Raw genomic sequence first — 20806 nt, forward strand, 5'->3', positions numbered from 1 at the left:
CACATTGTGAAGCGGAATGCACTAGCCTCTTTAAAGTAGCTGCAGCCATCTTATATCTTTCTTGTTAATTTATTAGTGAAGTTCCAAACTTAAAAAAAAACAACTTTTACATTAGTTTTGTTTTGTCAGAGATTGATGAGAGAGATAGGCCTTGCTTTATTTTTTTATTTTCCATATAAGTTCATTAATAAGTTTTCTGTACCTTTGGGGTGTAGCAAGCGGCAAATCATTTCATTTTCCTTTTATTACCCTATTTCTTTCTGAAGGAAATACTACATATGGAATTGTTAGGTGCATATAGCAGCTCAAACATTAATGCAGAGTAGGTATGAGCACTCTCTAGATCCATTTAGTCACACTTGAAATACCACATGATCTCCCTTATTTTAAAAATACAATATATTGTTGTATTCACAATTAAATGTGACATAGAAATGGTCTTCCATTCTTCTAGAATCTTTCCATTTCAAATTCAACTGCTCTCATGTTATGTCCCATTAGATTGCATGAGTTATAATCATTATCAACATTCCAAGATAGTTAACATTGAACTAAAAACTTTAAAGAAACAGTTAAAGTTCATAAGGCTTCTAGATTGAGAAGTAGGTATCTTTTTTTTCTTTTTTTTTGCCCTTATTGGTCATATAATGCACATACGTGTGATAGCTTTGATACAAACACATGTTCTATTCAATTTTTCACCTTTGTACAATTCAGCAACAATGCTCTTAATAGTAATAGCCATTCACTGTAGCTTAGTAGCTAAGGGACACCCTAATGTTAAGTAGACTTTTCAAAAGAATAGAAGAAAGTGAAGAACAAGAGGACAGACTGTTCTGAGGAAGGCAGCTCATAGCTGTGAGTACAGAAAATAGGAAAGGAAATTGGTTGTCCCCCAAAAACAAAGGATGCCTTAAGTGGGCTTTCCAATTGTAGATTAATGTGCATTTGTTAAAGTCTGTGCATGCACTGATGAGGCAGTTGGTCATAAATTCTTTTACTTGCAATCATGTTTTGCTGATTTACATCACTAAAACACAGAAAATGCTTGCTTAAATGAAGGGGGCAAAAACTATTAGAACCTTCTAATAACAACCATTGAGTTAGGGTTAATGGCAAAAGGAAAGTGTAATAATAGCATTTGATGCATTTCCTCCTTTGGTTCCAAATCCAGAACGACATACTAATTAATTTCATAGAAACAATAGAAAAAAAATGCAGTAGATAAAATTAAAACCCTTAGCTAAAACCAATGTCATGAGGGTAATAGCATCACATGAACAAAACTATAAGAAAGCTTACAAAAATATATTATATCAAGATGTGTGCCACAGCTGTTAAGAGCAATTTATCCAAACTCTGCCATCTCATCATCATCTCATCATTACTTCCATAATAAATAAAAGGCTACACTGTCAAAGGTTCATTCATAACAATTCCTGATACAACAAAGCTACTCTACAAAATCATCTTCTCTCTTTGCCTTCTGCAACAACAAGAACTCCAAACAATGACCATGAAAAAAGGAGAAAGTCCATACAGAAAAGGGTTATGGACAGTGGAGGAAGACAAGATACTCATGGATTATGTCAAGGTGAATGGAAAAGGACAGTGGAATAAAATAGCCAAGAAGACAGGTCATAACTCATATAACACAGTTCATTTGTTCTGTTTTTTCCTTATACTTTCATCCTTTTCCATATTCATATTTATTAAAAGAAGTGAATGGTCTTTCTTCTTGGTTCCTCGTACAGGTTTGAACAGGTGTGGGAAGAGCTGTAGGCTTAGGTGGATAAATTACCTTAACCCCGACGTGAAGAAAGGCGATTTTTCTGAGGAAGAAGAAGACCTCATCATTAGACTTCATAAGCTTCTTGGAAACAGGTTTTGTTATTCATATTTGATGCTTGGCTTTAACAAAAATTCATAACAATTTAACATTAATGTTTATGTTCAGGTGGTCTTTGATAGCTAAACGGGTGCCAGGACGAACTGACAATCAAGTGAAGAATTACTGGAATGGTCATCTGAGCAAGAAGATGGGCATCAAAGAGCAAAATCGAAAAAGGGTTCATTCTCGTCAAAGTTCCAAGCAAGTGAATGAGCCTGATCACGCAGCCATAGATCCAAGTCCAGGAGATGCAACCAGTGGAACCATGGAAGCAGCAGTGGATCAAAGTTGCCAGAAAGCCACTGAGGTCTTAAACGCTACTCAAGAATCAGGGATCAGTGAGAGTTATGTGAACCCTTTCTGGATTCCTGGTGATGATTTGGAGCTAAGTTCACTTACCATGATGGAGTACCTTGATGAATATTCTTCTTTTGATCTTGCTTGATAGGACTTTTCCTAATTTGGGGGATCAGTTATCATTTATTTCTCAGTAATGACTATATAACTAGCTTTTCCTATCCTATGACAGTTAACCCCTCTATCCAACTTGAAATTCTTTGAAGATTACGATTTGCATTTGCCAAAAAGAAACAATGATTTGGACCCTCTTTACCAATTAGAAATTATCCAAGTCCCAATTAGCTCTACAGAAAACCTTACACTCTTCAATAGTTTGATTCAATAGATTTAGTTTAAGTGGTATCATGGCAAAAAGGCATAATAAATTTTTACTCAATATCATCCACACACAACCACAACATATCCAGTTTTCACCATGCATTTAATTAATTCTGTAGCTGCAGTCTACATTTATAGCAAGAGTATCAATAAAGAATTGTCCCAATTATTTCCCTCACTTGGTAAAAAAAGGAACAGAACAGTAGACATTATGATATTAAAAAGTTTGCATTTACACCATTGAGGAAGAGCATGTCCACATGCCTGTCTTTATTGGCAATTAAAAGCCTTCAAGTTCATGAGTGAAACACACCAGTGAAACCCACCCATATTGATTGATATTAATAATGGAAGAGTGAGATGTTGAAGTATCAATCTCACTCATTAACTATCTCTCATAAACACTTAAAGTTTAAAGAGTAAAGTCGTCTTTGATTCATTAACAATATCCTGCCATTTTCATGTCACAACTTATTTTTTTTATCTCTGTCACTTGGATCAAGCTGAATCATTTAACTTCTTTCTACTCTTTCGCAAGTTCTTGTAAAACTGTGAAAATGGACCAAACCCTTTTCTGTTCCCATGGGAAATTTAATCCATTCTTTCATTTACCTGTTTATAAGATTATATGACATGATCCAATCATGGATTTGTTCTATATTTTATGTGCTATTGCATTAATCAAGCAACATATCCTTGGAGCTAGCTATAAATATGCTGAAGAAGTTTGGCTAACATTATTCAAAATAGTTGGAAGGACCCCAGTTCTTGAAAAATGTCTCTTGTCTACAAAACTCAGTTCATATTATAATGTGAGAAAATGAAGGATCAGAGCCTCATCTTTGCAGGGATGACCTCTAAGCATGTCCCTAGTAGAGCTTCCAATGTAGTATCGTGGCGACATCTTTTACCTAACAAAGGAAAAAGAAAAGAAAAGAAAAATGCAGCCGTGAATAAAGTCATTTGAAGTATGTTTAAGCTTCTTGGTAAAAAGGAAATATAATGAGAATTTATAGATCAAAGGAGCCGCTGGTGATCTCCATCATATATTTATTGTAATTTATAGCTCATCGGTACTAAGGCACAAGCATACAGAGTACATTGTAGCTAAAAAAAAAGACTAGTAGTTAAGGAACAAGGATGGTGTCACTGGTGATGGTTGGTGTTCATACGGAGAGAGGTGCAGAAAGGGCAAACTGAAGACTCCAAAGCTCGAAAGTTCCTTTAATGAAATCGTAGTAACCACCCTTCAGTGCCAGAGTTTTGTTCACCAACCCAGTTCTCACAAATGGATAACTTAGCAGGTTTCCAAGGGATACATTCACTGCTTCCTGAAATCATGATGCACCATTTTTGGTTAGAAAACTTGTGGATCATCCCCTAGAAACTTACATGCACAACTCAAATTCAAATGGAAGGAACTGCGATCTTATTATTATTACTAAAAAAGGCTTTGTTTCAGAATCTCTTCTGATTGCAAGTAGCATTGACATGGTTTTCTTCTACTAGATGTTGTGAACTCCTGGAGGTTTAACAGGCAATATGCAGTAAACAATCATCCCAAAGGGAAAGTGTAAAAGGTAAGAGGCAACACAGCAAAGAAGTTGCGAAAGGTGTTAACCTTCTCACAGCATGTACATTGAACTCCCAGTGGTTCCCCACGATTATCTGCTAGCACCTTGGTCTTAGCAGGCATTCCAATCTTGACCCAATCTTCTATGAAATCACTGCCAATATCAATCAGATTGGAGTAAATTTTAGTCAGCAAAATCCATCATTTATATATATATATATATATATAAATTCTCCCCATAAGACATGTATAGCAAAAGCTTTTTGTAAACGATAAAGGCCTTACGTAGAGGTGGTTCCATCATAAGGGAAAGACATAAGCCCCTTGATCCCACCGCAGGCGCTGTGCCCAATTACCACGATTTCTTGCACCTGCAAAAGAAAGAACACTCCCACTTACATGAGATTCCAAGAATAACCAGTTCAATTCTTCTTGGTTTTCAAATGTCTTCCCTAGCAAAAATTAACAGAACTATAGCAGCTTCAATTAAATAGTGTCACCTTGAGATGCAAAACTGCATACTCGACGGCAGCTCCAATTCCAGAATATCTAGTCTGTCATAGCATAGACAGGATGTTTAGAGCCTGGTCCTTATTAATACATCTGAGAACTGAGAAACAGATACAGATCAATTGGTTGAGTGAATTTGGGTTAAAGGGGTACTACCTGATCATATGGTGGCACCATATTGGCAACATTACGGACGACAAAAGCTTCCCCTGGTTGCATGTCCAGCACATGGGATGGGCACACCCTGGAGTCTGAGCAGGCAACAATCATATACTGCAGCCATTTATTCGAACAATTAGTACTAGAAAGTACGAACCTCAAATGAAGCATTCGTCTATTTTTGTTTCAGCACATGCAGATGCTTATTGGACTTTTAGTTACACAACTCGGATACCAAATTGTATCCAAGACTTCCAGATTAAGTAAATCTCAAGTTGACATTGTTAGTGAACATATACCTTTGGGCTTTGACCCTTGGCAAGCTCAGCATATAAAGCAGGATTCTTTCTGCAAAAAAGGGCAGTGATCTCCTATTAATAAATGCAGGACTATGAAAGGATTAATAAAGTAGAAGACAAAATTGACGAAGGAAAATGGATGACTAACTCGTATTTTTCTCTCTTGAAGTAGATGAATCCTTCTTTCAACCTCTCAACAGAGGCATCAGATGGTTTGCCATCAGATGATGCTGTCTTCAACTCAGCTGTTATTTGGTCTACCTTGGCTGCCGCTGAAGCTTTCAATTCTCCCTTCTCACTACAATCAAATATATAAAACAATGCTGTAGTTTACTTCAAAAGTTATTTGTACTTAATATATAAAGATGTTAAGTAAGAATGGGCCTTCTGGTGGGACAAGGACACTTGTGGTGGACCAAGAATGCTAGGATTAATCATGGAGGGTCTCGACATGCTCAGAGATCATAAGTACAAAGTGCTAGTAATGTAAAAGAAATACAAAGGAAAGGTCGAAAGCAGGAAATTTAAGCAACACGAGACAGTTTGTTAATTAAAGATGAGTTAAAAGAGTGAGGACAGATCAGACGGACAGACAGACAACGTTGTTTTTACCTCATCAGTTTCTTTAGAGCTTCAATGGCCTCCTCGTACGACTTGCTCCCCATCTCTTCGTTCTGCGAAATTCCGAACCCCAATAAAACTCAAGACAAATTAAATGATTCATGGTAATGTAATGCCATCAAAAAATCTTCTGCTTCTTTAACATCTACTTACACGTTCAAGTTATCTAGGTAAAGTTCTTCGAAGGGTAAAGGAAACAGTTAAGAAAATGTCTGTCCAAACGACTGGTTTGACAGAAAACAAAATGAAAGGAGAGAGATATATGTGATGAAGAGTTGCAAAGAACCGATAGGGTGAAAGAATATATTGATATGTCTGGGGACTTCTTCAGAGAATCTTTGTTTGTATACAGTAATATCTTCAGAGATTCGGCTACTTCAGTTTCATATGCTCACATTTAATTATACTGATATATTTATACAGAAAAGGAGGATATGATTTGGTTGTTTTGAGTTGATCAGTGCCACACAAGTGTCATTAGTCCAGGCTGTAAGCTGCTTATGTGGGCATTAGCACCATTGGAAGAGTGCCATGTGGTGGCCTAATCAGGAAATGAAACGTGATTTGGAAAGAGTTATTAGTCGGTTCACGGTTGTGAATCAAGGCAGAAAGGTCTAGGAAAGTGAATCAAGGGTAGTGAAAATTTTGGTTGTGGAAGTAGGGCAATCCACGTCTTCAAGCCAATGTATAATAAAGAAAATGAAAAAACCTTAGATTTCCAAGTGGGAACTCTAAGGCAACGCCACATTGACATCATAAAATAGTCACACTAACACACCCTTTTAATTAAGAAGAAGAAGATCCCAACTCAACTTTTTAAGCAAACACGTATCGATCATTGAATTAAATGTTCGGATGTATTACTTTAACAGCTTTTATTCTGCAGAACAACGAAAGGAGTTTGCTCATGCAGAATTATAAGATGAAAACAACTTGTATGAAAAGAGTGAGAGCATGTATGTTTACCCAGTTAGAAGGGACGAGCAAAGGAGCAGGGGCAGCAAAAACAGGCTGGTTCCTGATAAGGGTAGGAGGAGAAACAGAAGAGTTAAGCCTGGCGAAAGTGGGAGGCCGCAGTGTGGCTCTCCTGAGAGCTGAAGAGGTGGAGGTGAGGCACCAGCCGTTGATCGAAGCCGTCGACATTGCACAAGGGATCATATAATTTACTAGATTTATACCATCTTTTATCACAATCTTCCCCGGATAATGAAAGCGAAAGCTTGGTGAACGAGAGCTTCTACCCCTGTAGATTAGGTTTGGACGTTGGAGATAAATTTTCCTTCTTCTCCCCCACGATCCATGACTTGCCTTTTTCAAATTTCGTTCATCATCTTAATTAATATTATCATTTATACTTGCATGTGTGTGGTTAATTTCTTGTTGAGACATGCATGCAAGGACCATTCTCCACGTATGTTTGCCATATTGCTTGGATTCTCTGTGGTTGGTGTAACTATACAAATATAGCATATGCCACATAGCCTCCCTTCAACTGTTCCTACGTTAATGCTTCTTTAATTTATCGAAATTATTAATTTCTTTTTTCACAATTGAATCAGAGAAATGAAAACTTAATTTGGGTATCAATTAGTTTTAATACCCAAAAATTATTAAAAAAAAAAGGAAAAACAAAAAGTAAGCAGCCGAGCTCTCCAACCACATATTTTCTTATGTTCATAATAAATACCAGTCATGCATTCGCCTACACTAATTTACCTCTTCACCAGAAAGCAACATTGATGAATTAATATTTGTTTCTAGCTAGATACCTTCTCCATCTTATGAAGATACATGCAAAAGATGAAGAAAAAAGAAAAGAGGGACACGTGTCTGGATATGAGAAGAGGATGTTGAAAGAAGACTGGTAAGGTGGGATAATCCTAGAATGAAAAATCAATGGTGCAGGAGAGAGGGACATGATGATGGGTAAATATTGGTGACGGGTGTAGTCATGGAGGAGATAAGGCCCTATCTCTAAAACATGGCTCTGGTGATCTGCCTGCTTCTTACAGATTTTTGTTGTGGATGGAATTAACATCCTAGCCATGGCCTTGTCTTGCAAAATGTTTTTTCAAGCATTGCAACAACATTATTATGACCTGCTGTTCCACTTTCCCTAGTCCAATGGGGTTTCACTATTCCTTTTCCTGGAAAAGGAGACATTAACCTCAAATTTTGTATCTTATGAATCTCTTATTATCAGAAAAGAGGGAAAGTTATACATGAGGAAGATGTAGTTTAATTCACTTGAAAAAGTTATCAACTGGTAAATAAGGAAAAAAAAATGGTCAATTAGGACACTAATATTTTGATTTATTCAATGTAAAGCCAAGTCAATAATCTCGTTTCTTGCTCACCAAATTCTTGTTTTTGAATGGCAAGTGTCGTGGTACGTCCATACCAACTCTTATGAAATATTAACCGCTTTAGTCCATTAACTTTACCGTTTTATCTCACAAAATAAATTTTACAAATTAAAAGTAATGTGAATCCTTAAATATCCAATATCACTCTAATACATAACTGATGTGAGATTCATAATTTTTTTTTAAGATCATGACACTTTTTCCTAATTCTCGGTTGAAAACTTCTCTTTAATACGAAACTTACGACTTTACTCGTTGAGAGCATATTTCAACTATATGAAATTCACATAATTCTATGCTAAAACCGCAACACAGAACGTGATGAGAAAGAGATACACTTGTTTATGCTACCAAGTTCAGCCCGTAGAGAGTCCATCGGAAACTGGCTTAACCCATCTCCTCCTGAAATACCTACAATTGGTCCAACCCATGGAACATTTGCATGCAAGAGAATGATGCAAACAAACCCAACGATTTTCTCAAATCTTGAGATTCCTTGACCAAAAATAACTCGAATTGCAACATCATCCTTCCTAGTTGAAGACTGTAAGTGTGACATTCTTAACTGAGAGAAACAGGGAGGATCCTTGCATCATTGAAACTTAGATGATGTTATTATATATTTGGACTACCGTTGGTGCTTGTAATGGTGTCGACATTTTTAGCGATGAAGAAGGTTATGGCAACATTTTCTGTTGTCATCTTTTCCAACATGTCTGAACCCAAGTGAGGAAGATTAATGTGGTTCAACTTGAAAATATGTTCAGCTCTTGTCATATACCTAATGATGTCGTCATGTTATTTTTATTCCCTCAGGGCCTTACACAACTACGACAGAAAGGACAAAATGCTCTTCCACTCCAAGTTGCTTCTCTTTTGCGGGTAAACTATAATTTACTCCCCCATGAAAAAGAAGAAAATGATCCATGAGTTATCCAAGATCGAATACTACTATATAGGTTTAAACATGCTTTATTACCAGAGTCAAAATTCCCCCATGCATGTCTGTCAGCAAGTGTCATGCCAATGTTAAATATTATCAATCTAATCTAATCTAATCTAATCTAATCGGTATCATGTCAATATAAAATATTATCAATCTAATTACTATCACATCATTATTATAAATATTGATACATAATCAACATCACATAAAAAATAATCACATTATTTCAATCAATGTCATATCAAATTAATTAAAACATTACGACAATATACTTAGCGATATTAAAATTTAATTGAAATTAATAAATTATAAAAATATAAAAACTCTATTTACACAAATTATTATATAAAAATTAAATTCACATTTTTTATAAAATACAAGATCTAATTGCATAATTTAACTTTTTAAGTGAATGCTAAGAGTAGCAGTTAAGCATTTCTATTCACATATATAGACACCAATTAAAAGTCTACAACAAATTAAACATGCAGCCGGAAGAATTACGTTAGATCCATACTCATCGTTTATTGCAGGCTAAATACTAGGTATTTGCACGAAGGAATTGAAATATGCTGATTTGGAGTCTCAAGGAACAAAATTTACATTGTGGATAGTAGCCAGCTTTGAAAAGCTACTTGGGGGCTAGTCTGATCGGACACACAGAGAAGGCAATGCAACGAGCTGCTTTTGCCAGCATGATTCGCTCATTCTCTGTCAAGGGCCTCTCTATCACCTTTATAACATTGGCATCCTAAGACATCAAAAGTCTTAACATTATTCACCAAGGATGTGTCTATATATAATAATTAAAATTATATCCCTAACAACTTTGGCCTTTTCCATCAGCTCTCAACTCTGTAAATCCATAATTTGGTTCTCTTTTCCCCCAATATAGTTCACTAGATGGTGTTCCCAGAGACTAACCTTCTTTTGTGGTTGAATTATGGGCCTCACACTAGCAGTATCACCAATCATGATCACATTATTAATGTTGCCCCTCTCATCCCTTTCTGTTGGTGAAGATGTTGAATGCCGCCAGTGCCCATTGATAATATACTTGTAGTAATATCTGAAGGCAATACAAGCGACAATTTGCATTTAATGTAAAAATAACATAGTAACCAATTGCATGATGTCTGGCAGTGTTATTCTTTTTACCATGCCTACTTAGATTCGCAATGGAAAACAATAAATGCTGTAGATGATCAACCATAAAGCCCCAATAAATAACACTCATTGTGGTTTTGTGGAGCAATTCAAAAGAGAGTTATAGAACATGGACCACTTACTTTCCTTGTGGAAGTCTAATTTCAACTTCATGTTTTGCTCTATCTTTGTTGGTTGCCTTAATTGGTTCTTTCCAATTTCCTGTAAAATCTCCAACTAAGCATACATCCTCCCCCTGTAAGACAAAGACAAGCTGGACTTTGAAAAAGCTTCACAAAGAGCAGTTGTCATCTACCACTCAACTTTAGTAGCACCAATGGCTTAAAACCTGCATGCTTCTGACTACATTATAGAATTAGTCCTACAAGGTACCTACCAGTTTAGTTGATAAGTCTTTGGTTAAAATACAACTGCAGGAAGGGATTATGCCACTATGCCTATAGGATGTGGGATTCCCTACCCAACAGAAAAGGAAAACCATTTTGCCTGTTTTTCCAATTGTGTAGCATAGCCCAATGCAGAAACAAGAAAGACAAGCAGTAACTTAACATATTCATGCTTTTAACAAATTACCTCATGGCCATTCCACACAAAGGTCACAGCATGTGTTGCAGGCCCATCATGTCTGCCACCTTCCACCATAGCTATAAGATCCCACGTTGCCCAAGCAATTGCTGGCCTACATTTAGCTCAAATCAATTGTTCTACAAATTCTTGAAAATATAATATACACCAAAGCTCAGCAAAGCACATACATATTTTTCAGTTTCCTGACGTGTTTCAGTGTAATTATTAAAAACAGCAAGAGAGCCCTAAAAATTCCATTACTTTCTGATCAAAATAATATTCCATTACTTTCTGATCAAAATAATTTATCTGCCAATTCCAAATACTAATAGAAGCTTCTTCTTCTTTTTTCCCATTAAAGTTGCTCTTCCCATCTTGCACAGAAAAGATTGAGAAGTACATTGACTCCATCAAGTAAAAAATCTTGGACCATGGATGATTGTGGAAGTAAGTGCGATATCTTGTGCATTAGCAACAATCAAATTCATTACTATGTATCATGTATATAGAACCTACGCGCAGCCAAGCTTGGTACTGGAAGAATGCTGGAGTAAAGCTGTGAATAAGCACATGAATCTCTAAACTAATGAATTAAAACAAAGAACAGACAAATCACAACAAAGCTCATCGATACACCAAGCATAGAGCCACATAAACAATGAAGCGAATACCTGTCCGGCCTGCATGTATGCAATCCCGTGACAAAATTATGAGCTGAATGAAGTGAAGTATCAGTCATCCAGTGCAGGTATGCAATTACACAAGCTGGAGATCGATCAAAACCAGTAGTACAAGTAACAAAGACACGGTGGTTCTTTTTCAACAAGCGTAATAATAGCCCAACAGAGAATGGCAATTTCTTCCTCATTTCAAAGGAGTCTCCATCCCTGATGAAGTAAATAGAGGCAGATTAATCAGCTCTATCCAGCTAGCATGCCTTAAAAGTTGACAACAATATATGCCAAATCATTGGAATAGCATCCATTTCACCTCTTAGCATAGAAAACTCATCATGAAGTAATATCATTCACAAGTTCAAGGAACATGAGTGTATTGAAACCTTCAGTGCTAACGCATCAAGAGTTCATATCCAGAAACATGAACAAAATCCTTGCAAGGAAAATATCCTTCACAAATATACAAAATATAGAAACATTGATTTTGCTTACTTTATAGGATAATTGATCATTAGGATATTTAATCTTTGGCATGATTCATTGATCGAATCGGAATTGATTCCCCAATTTTCTGCTTCAATCCCACTCTGAAAATTTAATACAGCCGTGATTCCCTGGTGCAGAATTCCAAGTTAACAATGGGAGATATCGGATGGGAAACAAAAGAAATGATGTCAATTTACTGAAAAGACCATCACCGAGAAGAAAAGGGAAACAAATACACAAAAATTGATGAAATGGAGATAGCCTTTTCTCAAGACATCATCTAATATGAAACAGAAAGAAAAACACAGATCAGACAGGCAATTGTAATGGCATAAATTTTGAGCCTAGACTCATCTGTCAAAGAAAATGCAGAAGAGGCAAATTTATTTGCCCCATGATTCACAATGTTTGAGACTTACTATTGTTTGGTTCTGACAATTATAGAACAAGCGAAGAAATAATGGGCCAAGCATATCTTTTTCTTTATAAAAATCCTTTAGAAGCCCTGTAAGAAAATCCAGTTTCAATGACAACAATGAAGCGATGAACCCAAGATTTTGGATTGCATAACTGATAGGCATCACATTTATCCTCTAGAAATCAGTCTTTAAATTAAAAGCATCATAGTTGCAGAAATTTGTAAGATCGAAGATATAATATCACACATTCAAAAGCAAATGATTCTGCTGAAATAACAGGTTTGTTTGTGCTCACCGCATCAGACAGAGCTTCTACATCAGCGTCTGATTGTATACATGACCCGACATATATCTGCTCTGTAATCTAACAAACAAACAGAAGTGGTTCAAGCAGTTATAGAAAAAAAAAAAAAAGCAAATAGGGGGAGAGCGCCAGAGAGAGAAGAGCAGGGTACAGCTAGATGGTGGAAGAAACACTACAAGTGAGTGCCTTAGAAAAGCTATCTAACATTAGAGAGATGTACACCGCACCTTACTGTAACGCATGCCAAGATAGTGGTTATAGTAAAGCTCGTCTTTGGAACGATTGAGTGCCTTAATATATTCCTCCAGTGGGAAGCTTCCATGAGCCCATTCACCATCTCCAGGCTCTTCCTCAGAAAAAATACAAACAAGTTGGCTAATGGGTGAAGCAAGAATGTTTTTCTGCAATTTTGAATGTATGTGTCCATTTACATCATTCAAAAACTTCAATCCCTGCAATGCTAGAAACTTCGAGGAAAATATTGCAAAGCCAGAATTTCCACCACCCTCAGTAGAAGTTTGTAAATTTGATGCCAATATAGCTTTATTCCAAGTGGCAACAGGCATACGACCTCTATTAAACAAAATGTCAAGATCACTCAAGAGATGCAGTTCATGAATTGGAAAAGGAGAGAAGGGTCTCTCAAGGACCAGGCTAAAAGATCCTGTCTTCTCTGTCATCATCTCCCTGAAAGAAAGCAAAAACGAGAGGCTAAGTAATATAGATGAACAGGGCAGATTGAACAGATGAATGATAAATAACCTTTGACCTTAATATTTATCAAAGCTAGCTTAGACAAGAGATATATGGCCAGTTACCCCCCCAACCCCTCCAGCTACCTTGGTCCTTGAGACCATAGTTAGCAGAAATTAGTACTTCAGTTCCCCCCCTCCCCCTCCAGCTAAGTTTGCCTTCAATATAAAACTAGTTGGACATGCAATAGCTATCTCAAGTCCTCAGTAAAATAATTTAAAATCCCGTAGCAAGATTTTTCTGAGCCAAACACCAACAGCTCAAGGGTATTAGAACTTAAAAGTTTTAAAACAGTTCAACTTGAAATCAACCAAGCTATCAGCGAATCGAACACTATATCATGCTTTAAACAAATTAGTCATCTGATCTTTATTCAGCATTGCAAACCAAAGTTCAGACTTGTAATTACTAACACTAAAGAGATGATTTCAGTGGTTTCACTGCGATTTTCTAAAAATAATACTCGGCATATGTATAATTGGCAGAAAACAAGTTAGCTTTCAAATAAAGTTTTGCATATTTAGTCGTTCACAAAAGCTTAACAACTGATAACTAAGCATTAAAAAAACCATAAAAAATTTTCAAAAAATTAAAATATACTAGCAAATAGAAAATTTCTTACTGAGTATCGCCGAAGTTCTTTATCTCAATAAATCTTCCACCAGACGAATCGCTCGCCTTCTTTAACGTGTCTCCTACCATAATTATTCTTGATTTCTCCGCATTACTCTGCAAAAACAATTTATAATATAAAAAATTAAACTTAAATAACTGATTGCTCATTAAGAAAATCGATGCTAAATTAACCGATAATTGCATTACTCCTCGTTTGAGAGCATGAACAAAGATTTTGCCATCGAGGGATAAACCGAAGCGAATGCCGAGTGGTTTCTGTAGAGTAACCATATACTCGTTCAAGTTCATCTTCAACGACGAGTTTTCACTCGACATTGCTAAAACCTTGAGCTGCTTTTTGTTCGACCTCGTCGCTCTAGCCGAAACTCCATTGATGAAGCTCGAATCTCTGCTGCGAAGATCGAGAGCTGCTCTGCAACTGAAGAGTTGCATCGGCAACGACATCGTTCCGAAGAAGGAAAAACGAAACGGTGACTGAAGAGATGGAGGGGGAAAAGAAAGAAAAGCCAGAGAGGTCCTGTAAGAAACCCGTGGTCCACGTGGCGGAATATGGGGCCCCGTTGCATGAGGGTCTTCTAACTTTTATACTTTAAGCTGCCACGTGGGCAAGATTTTTCCTTTCGTGCGATAAAAAAATCTGTTGGAGGTTGGAGGTTGGAGGTCCTTAGGAGAAGGACGATATCCAATCATTGACTGGCACGTCTGCTCAGTAAGTATTTTGTGTAGTGACGGTTATTTAAGAACATTCCTCCCTCAAATAATTGAAGGCAGCTTGAAGAAATTGATGCGTGGAAAATGAAATATCAAACATTTCATACGTGAGTTTACATGATATTTTTATTGGAATTAAATATGATAATTTATCATAGAAAGTTTAATGTTTTGAAATATTAACTATATATAAAAACAAATAAGTAAATATGAAAAATACTAATATATATAACCTGCTCCCTTCAATGGTTGGCATAATTCGAACTTTAGCATAATTAATTTCATTGCATGTCAAATTAAATAAAATTATAGATGATATATTATTTAAAAAAATTAAATTATTTAAATAAATTAAAATAAATTTTTTATTATATTTAATTAAATATTTATATATTTATTTTAAATAAATAAATTTTATAATTAATAATTAACGGACTATTATTGATTAAAATAGTACTTATCATTTTATGTCACATAACATTAACTTGACATATTGATATATTATAATAAATTACGTGATAAAATAATAAATATTATTTTAATTAATAATAATTAATTAACTTTTAATTATAAAATTTTATTTAATTTGAAGTAAAAATATATGACATAATTAGACACAGTAAAAAAATTTTAAAGAATTTATTAATTTTTCCAAAATTATGCTATTCTAAATTTTGGAAAAGCAAATGAAAATGCTTTTATTATTTGATAGTTGTAGCGCAGGATTGGCAAAGCATGATCCACGCATTTCGGATCAAAAGCAATGGTCCATTAAATTAAATAAATGTACAAGGATTTAGATGGTGGGGGCTGTTTCCAAGAAGCTTCAGCATTGAATATCTTCACGACTTTCAATGCCAGATTTTGGAACCAAAACCAAAAGGCTTATACTCCAATGATAAAAGCCATAGTCGATGGGGTTTCTATTTCCTTGACTTTAAACAAAAAAAAAATGTCAAAAGTTGAAAACAAAGAAAAAAAAAAGGGGATGGGTGGAGGAATTGGTGTGAAAATTGGTAGCCCTGAATTTTTTAGATTACAATAATATAAATAAATTAACAAGGGTCAAGATTGGTGGATTGAGATAATTAAACTTTTCTATAAAAATTTTTAACCTATATAAAAAATTTAAATAAATTTTTATTTTTATTCTATTTAATCAAATTATTATATTTTTATTTTATATTAAATAAATTTTAATAACTAATACCATCTATCAAATCATTTTATATTCATATACTGTTTAATATAAGATGTCAATTTGTTATAATTAAAATTAACATAATATATTAATTTATTATAATTTATAAAATCACTTTACAATTAGCCGCCAAAAATAGTGATAATTCGTGAAATAATTGAACCTAATTTTCCTGAGGAATCCAGCTAGGCACCGGCCTAAATGGAAAGTTACCCAAAGGATTTGACATTGAATAGCCATGAATAAGCTTCCAAAATTAAAATTAAAAATAGTATTATTATGCACTTGATTTTCTTCACTTTCCCACTTATTGGAAGAGATAAAAAAGGTAGGAAAAGAAAAGAATGGCTACGTTTTCTTTTCACATTTTCCTATGTCAGTACAACAATGGAGGGGAAATTTTTTTCTAAAGAAAATGACAAGAAATTATGATGGCAGTTGGACTAATTCGGTGATTGGGAAAGGCTATGAGGAAAAAGGCTGCGACCTTACTGGACCCAGGACACCCCCATTTTCAGCTCATTCATCCTTTTAAGAGCCCACTTTGATGGTAATTACGAACTAGTCCTCTAACTTGTAGTTTGGAAGCTGGAAAGCTCAACCTAAATTCAGGACCTTCACTCACTTTGCCTACTTAGCATTTATGGCACTATAATTAGAACCTAAAAGTCTTTACAAGTAAATGTACTAGCTTAATGCTCTTGCCACTTCAACGACAATGAACCGTTTACTTATTCAACTATTAATAGATTAAAATATAGCTTTCTAAAAATCTTATCCCCAATCCTATATTCCTTTCTTTCACCTTCTAAGAATTAAAACATGACGTTTAAGTTTGACCTTAAGGTTGATTTGGGGCTTCACTCATGAATTCTCTGTTTTTGTTTTTGATGGAGGAGGTTATACAAAATGATTGACGTTGTCAGACTTGAAATGAAATTGTAAACAAACTAGTTAAAAGATAATTATATAAATTTATGGATCTTTAAATAAAAAATTAAAAAGTGACGGCGGCTTCCTCCGCCACCACTCTCACAATCCAATTGCTAGAGCCTGGACCACATTGGCGTTTAATTTCTAGAATTTCCAAGTGTTGTAATCTATAAATTTCCACCCCCAAAGTTGTTATTATAATGAGATTTTTATTAATTTCTATAGGCTCAAGTGACAGCTTCTAGATGACAACTTTAATAAAGTAAAGCCATCTTGGAATATATTTTCAGTTCTCATCCAAAACCCATATGTTAATATACAAGTGCAATCACACAATGAAAAGTCACATACATAGTTTGTACTTGTCGGAATTATTTCGCATTAAGTTGTACTAACACATTAACTTATTTTTATTGAAAATGAAAATTACAAGGCATTCAAAAAGAAATTGTTACCACCCTAAACTATGTATCAAACATTCATATTTTCCTTTTGTTTTTTTTGCAAGCATAGGGTAAAAACAATGGAAAAATAAAAGTCAACTAAAACGATATACTTATTATATACTATAAAATAAACCCATTAATTTCCTAATTGCATGCGTCATACACTCACATACATTTTCAATCATAGTTATTAAGAATAATAATAAAATTCAAGATTTGCTCCATACGGATCTTATTATTAATAACAAAAGTACTAATAAAATCATTCAATTTTTGAGCTTGGGCCAAAAGAAGAACGAGAACAAACAAAAGAAATTAAGTAATTAATTAATTAATTTCTTCACTATTTACACCCTAATAATCTCAACTTTTTCCCTTTTTACAGAAATATTTTCCAATATGAATTGTCGATTTTGAGAATTGAACTCTAGACTTACAAGGGTTCTAATTATTTCTCTCTCTCTTTTTTTTTTTTTTTAATTTAGAAAGAAGGGAAGGTTCTACCTATACCATGAACATTAGCAAAAATCCCAACCAGGTCCTGCCGGTACGGCAAATACGACCGCCGTTTATCTCCTTCCTTCAACGCCTTATTTCTGGCGTAAAAAGCTTCATGCGCCGACAGTTTTTCAACTCTCTTTGTCTTCTTCGCCTGAACTTCACCTTCGCTTTTCTTCGTCGTCGTCGCTGTTTTCTCACTTAACTTCTCTTCATGCTTTTTCCCCGTCGAATTCTTCTCAAAATTCAAAACCGAGGACGAAGACAAGGACGAAGACGAAGACGAGACTTTGCCGTCGCTGTTGCTTCTCTTAAGCAAATCCTTTAATCGCCACCGTTTCGAACACGATCCCGTGGACCTACTCTTCTTACACCTGTTCGGTGACGATTCCGCTGATTGCTTCGGTGTCCAAATACAGTACGTTCCTGTTGGCACTCCTTCGAGCTCATCCGCCTCCGACGACGACGACGACGACGGAACATCTCCATCGCCGATGAACAGATTCCTCAACGGAATCCCAATAGCCTCTTCCGCGTCGTCATCTTCACCACCTTTCTCCTCCTCGCCGTTTAACAAGAGATCGCGATTGAAGATTGGAAACGATGAGGTTTGATCAGTATTCTCCCAGAGATTAAAGAACTCGAATTCTTCGTCGTCCAAAACATCGTCGCTTTTGAAGTCTCGGCTAACTTTAGCAGCGATATCAACGAGTTTCTTGTCGTCGGAGTAGCAGTTAAAGCTAGGACAAAACGATAACTCCGAGTTGTCGTTCTGCATTTGAATCGTCCTAAAAAAGGAAAGAGAGGCAAGCAGATGGGATTTCAATTTATTTGAAGTGTTCTTGAGAAGCGTGTGAATCTATTTATATACGAGAAGCAAAGCAAATTAAAAAAAAAAAAAGTTAAAATAAGTGGTAGACATTCTTGGAACTTGTCCTTTTATTATTCTTCCTTTTTATTGTTTTACCACGTGTGATGAGGTTGGCTCACACGTGTGAGATATTTGTGTTTGGTAGATAGCGTTTATGTCATGTTTGGTGTGAAGACTTGAGTTTAGATGGCAGGACTCACACCAAAATTAATTTCTATGTTGGACTTCAGAAATAAAACGTTATCTAATTTTGTGTTTGTTTGTTTAGTTGTAATTAAAATAATAATAATAAATTTTAAAAATTATTTTAAAATTAAACCAAGCAAACTCAAATTCAAGCTCTAATTATTAAACTCCTTCTCTTACGTAAATTACTAATTCGAAACTCTTCCGATTTTAGCATATATATAAACTGTTAGCTTTTTAAGGAATAATAATTTTTCTTCTTTTCCTTAGGAAAAAGGAACAAGATAACATTTAATGGAAAGGATTCCAAATTAAGAGAAGATCTGTGTTTGGCTCATGGAATAATATTTGAGAAAATGCTTCCATTTAAGGGTGTAATTGTATAAATAAAAAGCTTAAGAGATAAGTCTCTTAATTTTAGAAAATACTCTCACGTGTTTAAATTTAATAACAAAATTTATTTAATTCAAAATAAAAATATATAAACTTATTTGAAATTTTGTAATTTGAAGACTTAAGCTTGTAAGATAAATACACATATATTAATTAACTCATAGTACTTTATTTTATTTTATTTTATACAATAAGATTGGATATTTAAAATAAGGTTTTTGAATTGGCTAATGAATATGAAAAGGTTTCATAATAGGGAGGATTCAAATCCCAGCTTTTCAGATCATAATAGTTTAAAATATAGCCTTATTCTCATTTGCCAGCCATGAACATTCTTTGAGAAAGGCAACCAAACAAACATGAAATAAGGGATTTTGTCTGTTCTAGAAAATTAAAATAAAAAAAAACAAATACAAAACCGTAGACTTTCTAGAAGGCAAATCATGGATCAAGGGCAACAGCAAAGGGATGACGTTGATTGAGAAATCTGATGGGAAAAAAACCCTTGTTTAATAAGCAAAGACCAGTTGGAGGCATTTATTTGAAACTTAGGTTAGGATAAATCTAACATTAAAAAGTATAATTATGCTAAAGATTGTTAAGAATGATTAATAAAAGGGTGGGGAGCCACTTTCTATTTTATTTACTTATTAATGCATACCTAATTGCTTACCTACGTGAACCAACAATTTCTGCTGTGGTTCACTATGTTTTCTTTGTGAAGATCATGCGAACACAGCTTTATTAGTCTTATAGTTTATTCTCGTAAACATCTCACTGTCTCATAAAATAACAAATCATTGTCTCAAATTTAATTTTCAATTTTCATTGAATTTAAGATTATTTACGAGTTATAATTAACATGTGAAGACATAATATTTTGAAAACTTTTGAATTTTTTAAAAAATTTTAATTTTTTATTATATTTAATTACATTTTTATATTTTTATTTTAAATTAAATTAAATATTTATAATAATTATGAATTAATTATCATTAATTAATATGATATTTTGACATAATACAATCAATAATAATATTAAATATTTTATGTGATTATATGACATTTTTTATATTTTATGTCAACATTATTTTAGTGATAAATGAATATAAAAATTATAAAAAATATTTTAATTACATAAATATAATTACCATATAAAAATCCAAGAGTCTCAAACGTAGGGGTCTGCTATTCAATGACAGAAAGAAGGCGGAAACAGAATTAGGAATTGCATTGAATAAGCTGCTGCTTTAGCGTTCCAGTGGCTCAGAATTCTAATGATGTCAAGGATTGACGGCCCCACTTGCCTAAGACTATTGAATATTGGGATGTGTTGTTCTAGCCGCTGTGACTTAGATTTGACCTTTCTTCTCAAGAATATGAAACGATTATGGCAACTCCCCTTAGACCAGAACTTGTTGGTTGTGTCGTAACTGTTAATTTAATAATTAACTTCCGGAAAAGCTTCCCCTACAACGTTTTTGCAGTATGTAGACTCAAGTCAATTGGATAACT

The 20806-nt window shown here is 34.6% G+C and overlaps 4 protein-coding genes across 5 annotated transcripts; 1 reads left to right on the forward strand and 3 right to left on the reverse strand.

The window, feature by feature from the left end:
• Positions 1-94: 94 nt before the first annotated feature.
• LOC110427928 (transcription factor WER-like) lies at positions 95-2508 on the forward strand. The gene is made up of 3 exons (XM_021443569.2): positions 95-1637; positions 1755-1884; positions 1958-2508. The coding sequence occupies exons 1-3, from the start codon at positions 1511-1513 to the stop codon at positions 2334-2336; spliced, it is 636 nt and encodes a 211-aa protein (XP_021299244.1). The 5' UTR covers positions 95-1510; the 3' UTR covers positions 2337-2508.
• Positions 2509-3294: 786 nt separating this feature from the next.
• CA2 (carbonic anhydrase 2) lies at positions 3295-6960 on the reverse strand. 2 transcript variants are annotated; one of them, XM_021443391.2, is made up of 10 exons: positions 5885-6098; positions 5723-5784; positions 5259-5408; positions 5111-5159; positions 4809-4925; positions 4643-4696; positions 4428-4513; positions 4191-4296; positions 3742-3900; positions 3295-3480 (listed from the first exon to the last, which is right to left on the reverse strand). In XM_021443391.2, exons 2-10 carry the CDS (start codon positions 5773-5775, stop codon positions 3439-3441), a joined length of 816 nt encoding a protein of 271 aa, XP_021299066.1. In that variant the 5' UTR covers positions 5776-5784; positions 5885-6098; the 3' UTR covers positions 3295-3438. The 2 variants fall into 2 exon arrangements, with proteins under 2 accessions (XP_021299066.1, XP_021299065.1); XM_021443390.2 differs by lacking the exon at positions 5885-6098 and adding an exon at positions 6698-6960 and having other exon boundaries at positions 3296-3480.
• A 2484-nt stretch (positions 6961-9444) lies between these two features.
• On the reverse strand, positions 9445-14549 carry LOC110427791 (phosphoglucan phosphatase LSF1, chloroplastic). The gene is made up of 10 exons (XM_021443394.2): positions 14239-14549; positions 14039-14145; positions 12891-13350; positions 12655-12723; positions 11947-12068; positions 11449-11664; positions 10784-10889; positions 10333-10445; positions 9968-10112; positions 9445-9794 (listed from the first exon to the last, which is right to left on the reverse strand). The coding sequence occupies exons 1-10, from the start codon at positions 14494-14496 to the stop codon at positions 9675-9677; spliced, it is 1716 nt and encodes a 571-aa protein (XP_021299069.1). The 5' UTR covers positions 14497-14549; the 3' UTR covers positions 9445-9674.
• Positions 14550-17643: 3094 nt separating this feature from the next.
• On the reverse strand, positions 17644-18693 carry LOC110427826 (uncharacterized). The gene has a single exon (XM_021443441.2). It carries the CDS (start codon positions 18617-18619, stop codon positions 17825-17827), a length of 795 nt encoding a protein of 264 aa, XP_021299116.1. The 5' UTR covers positions 18620-18693; the 3' UTR covers positions 17644-17824.
• Positions 18694-20806: the final 2113 nt, after the last annotated feature.

Source organism: Theobroma umbraticum, unplaced genomic scaffold (assembly GCF_002168275.2).
Source record: "Theobroma umbraticum cultivar Fairchild unplaced genomic scaffold, ASM216827v3 scaffold_239.0, whole genome shotgun sequence".
Lineage (NCBI taxonomy): Eukaryota > Viridiplantae > Streptophyta > Magnoliopsida > Malvales > Malvaceae > Theobroma > Theobroma umbraticum.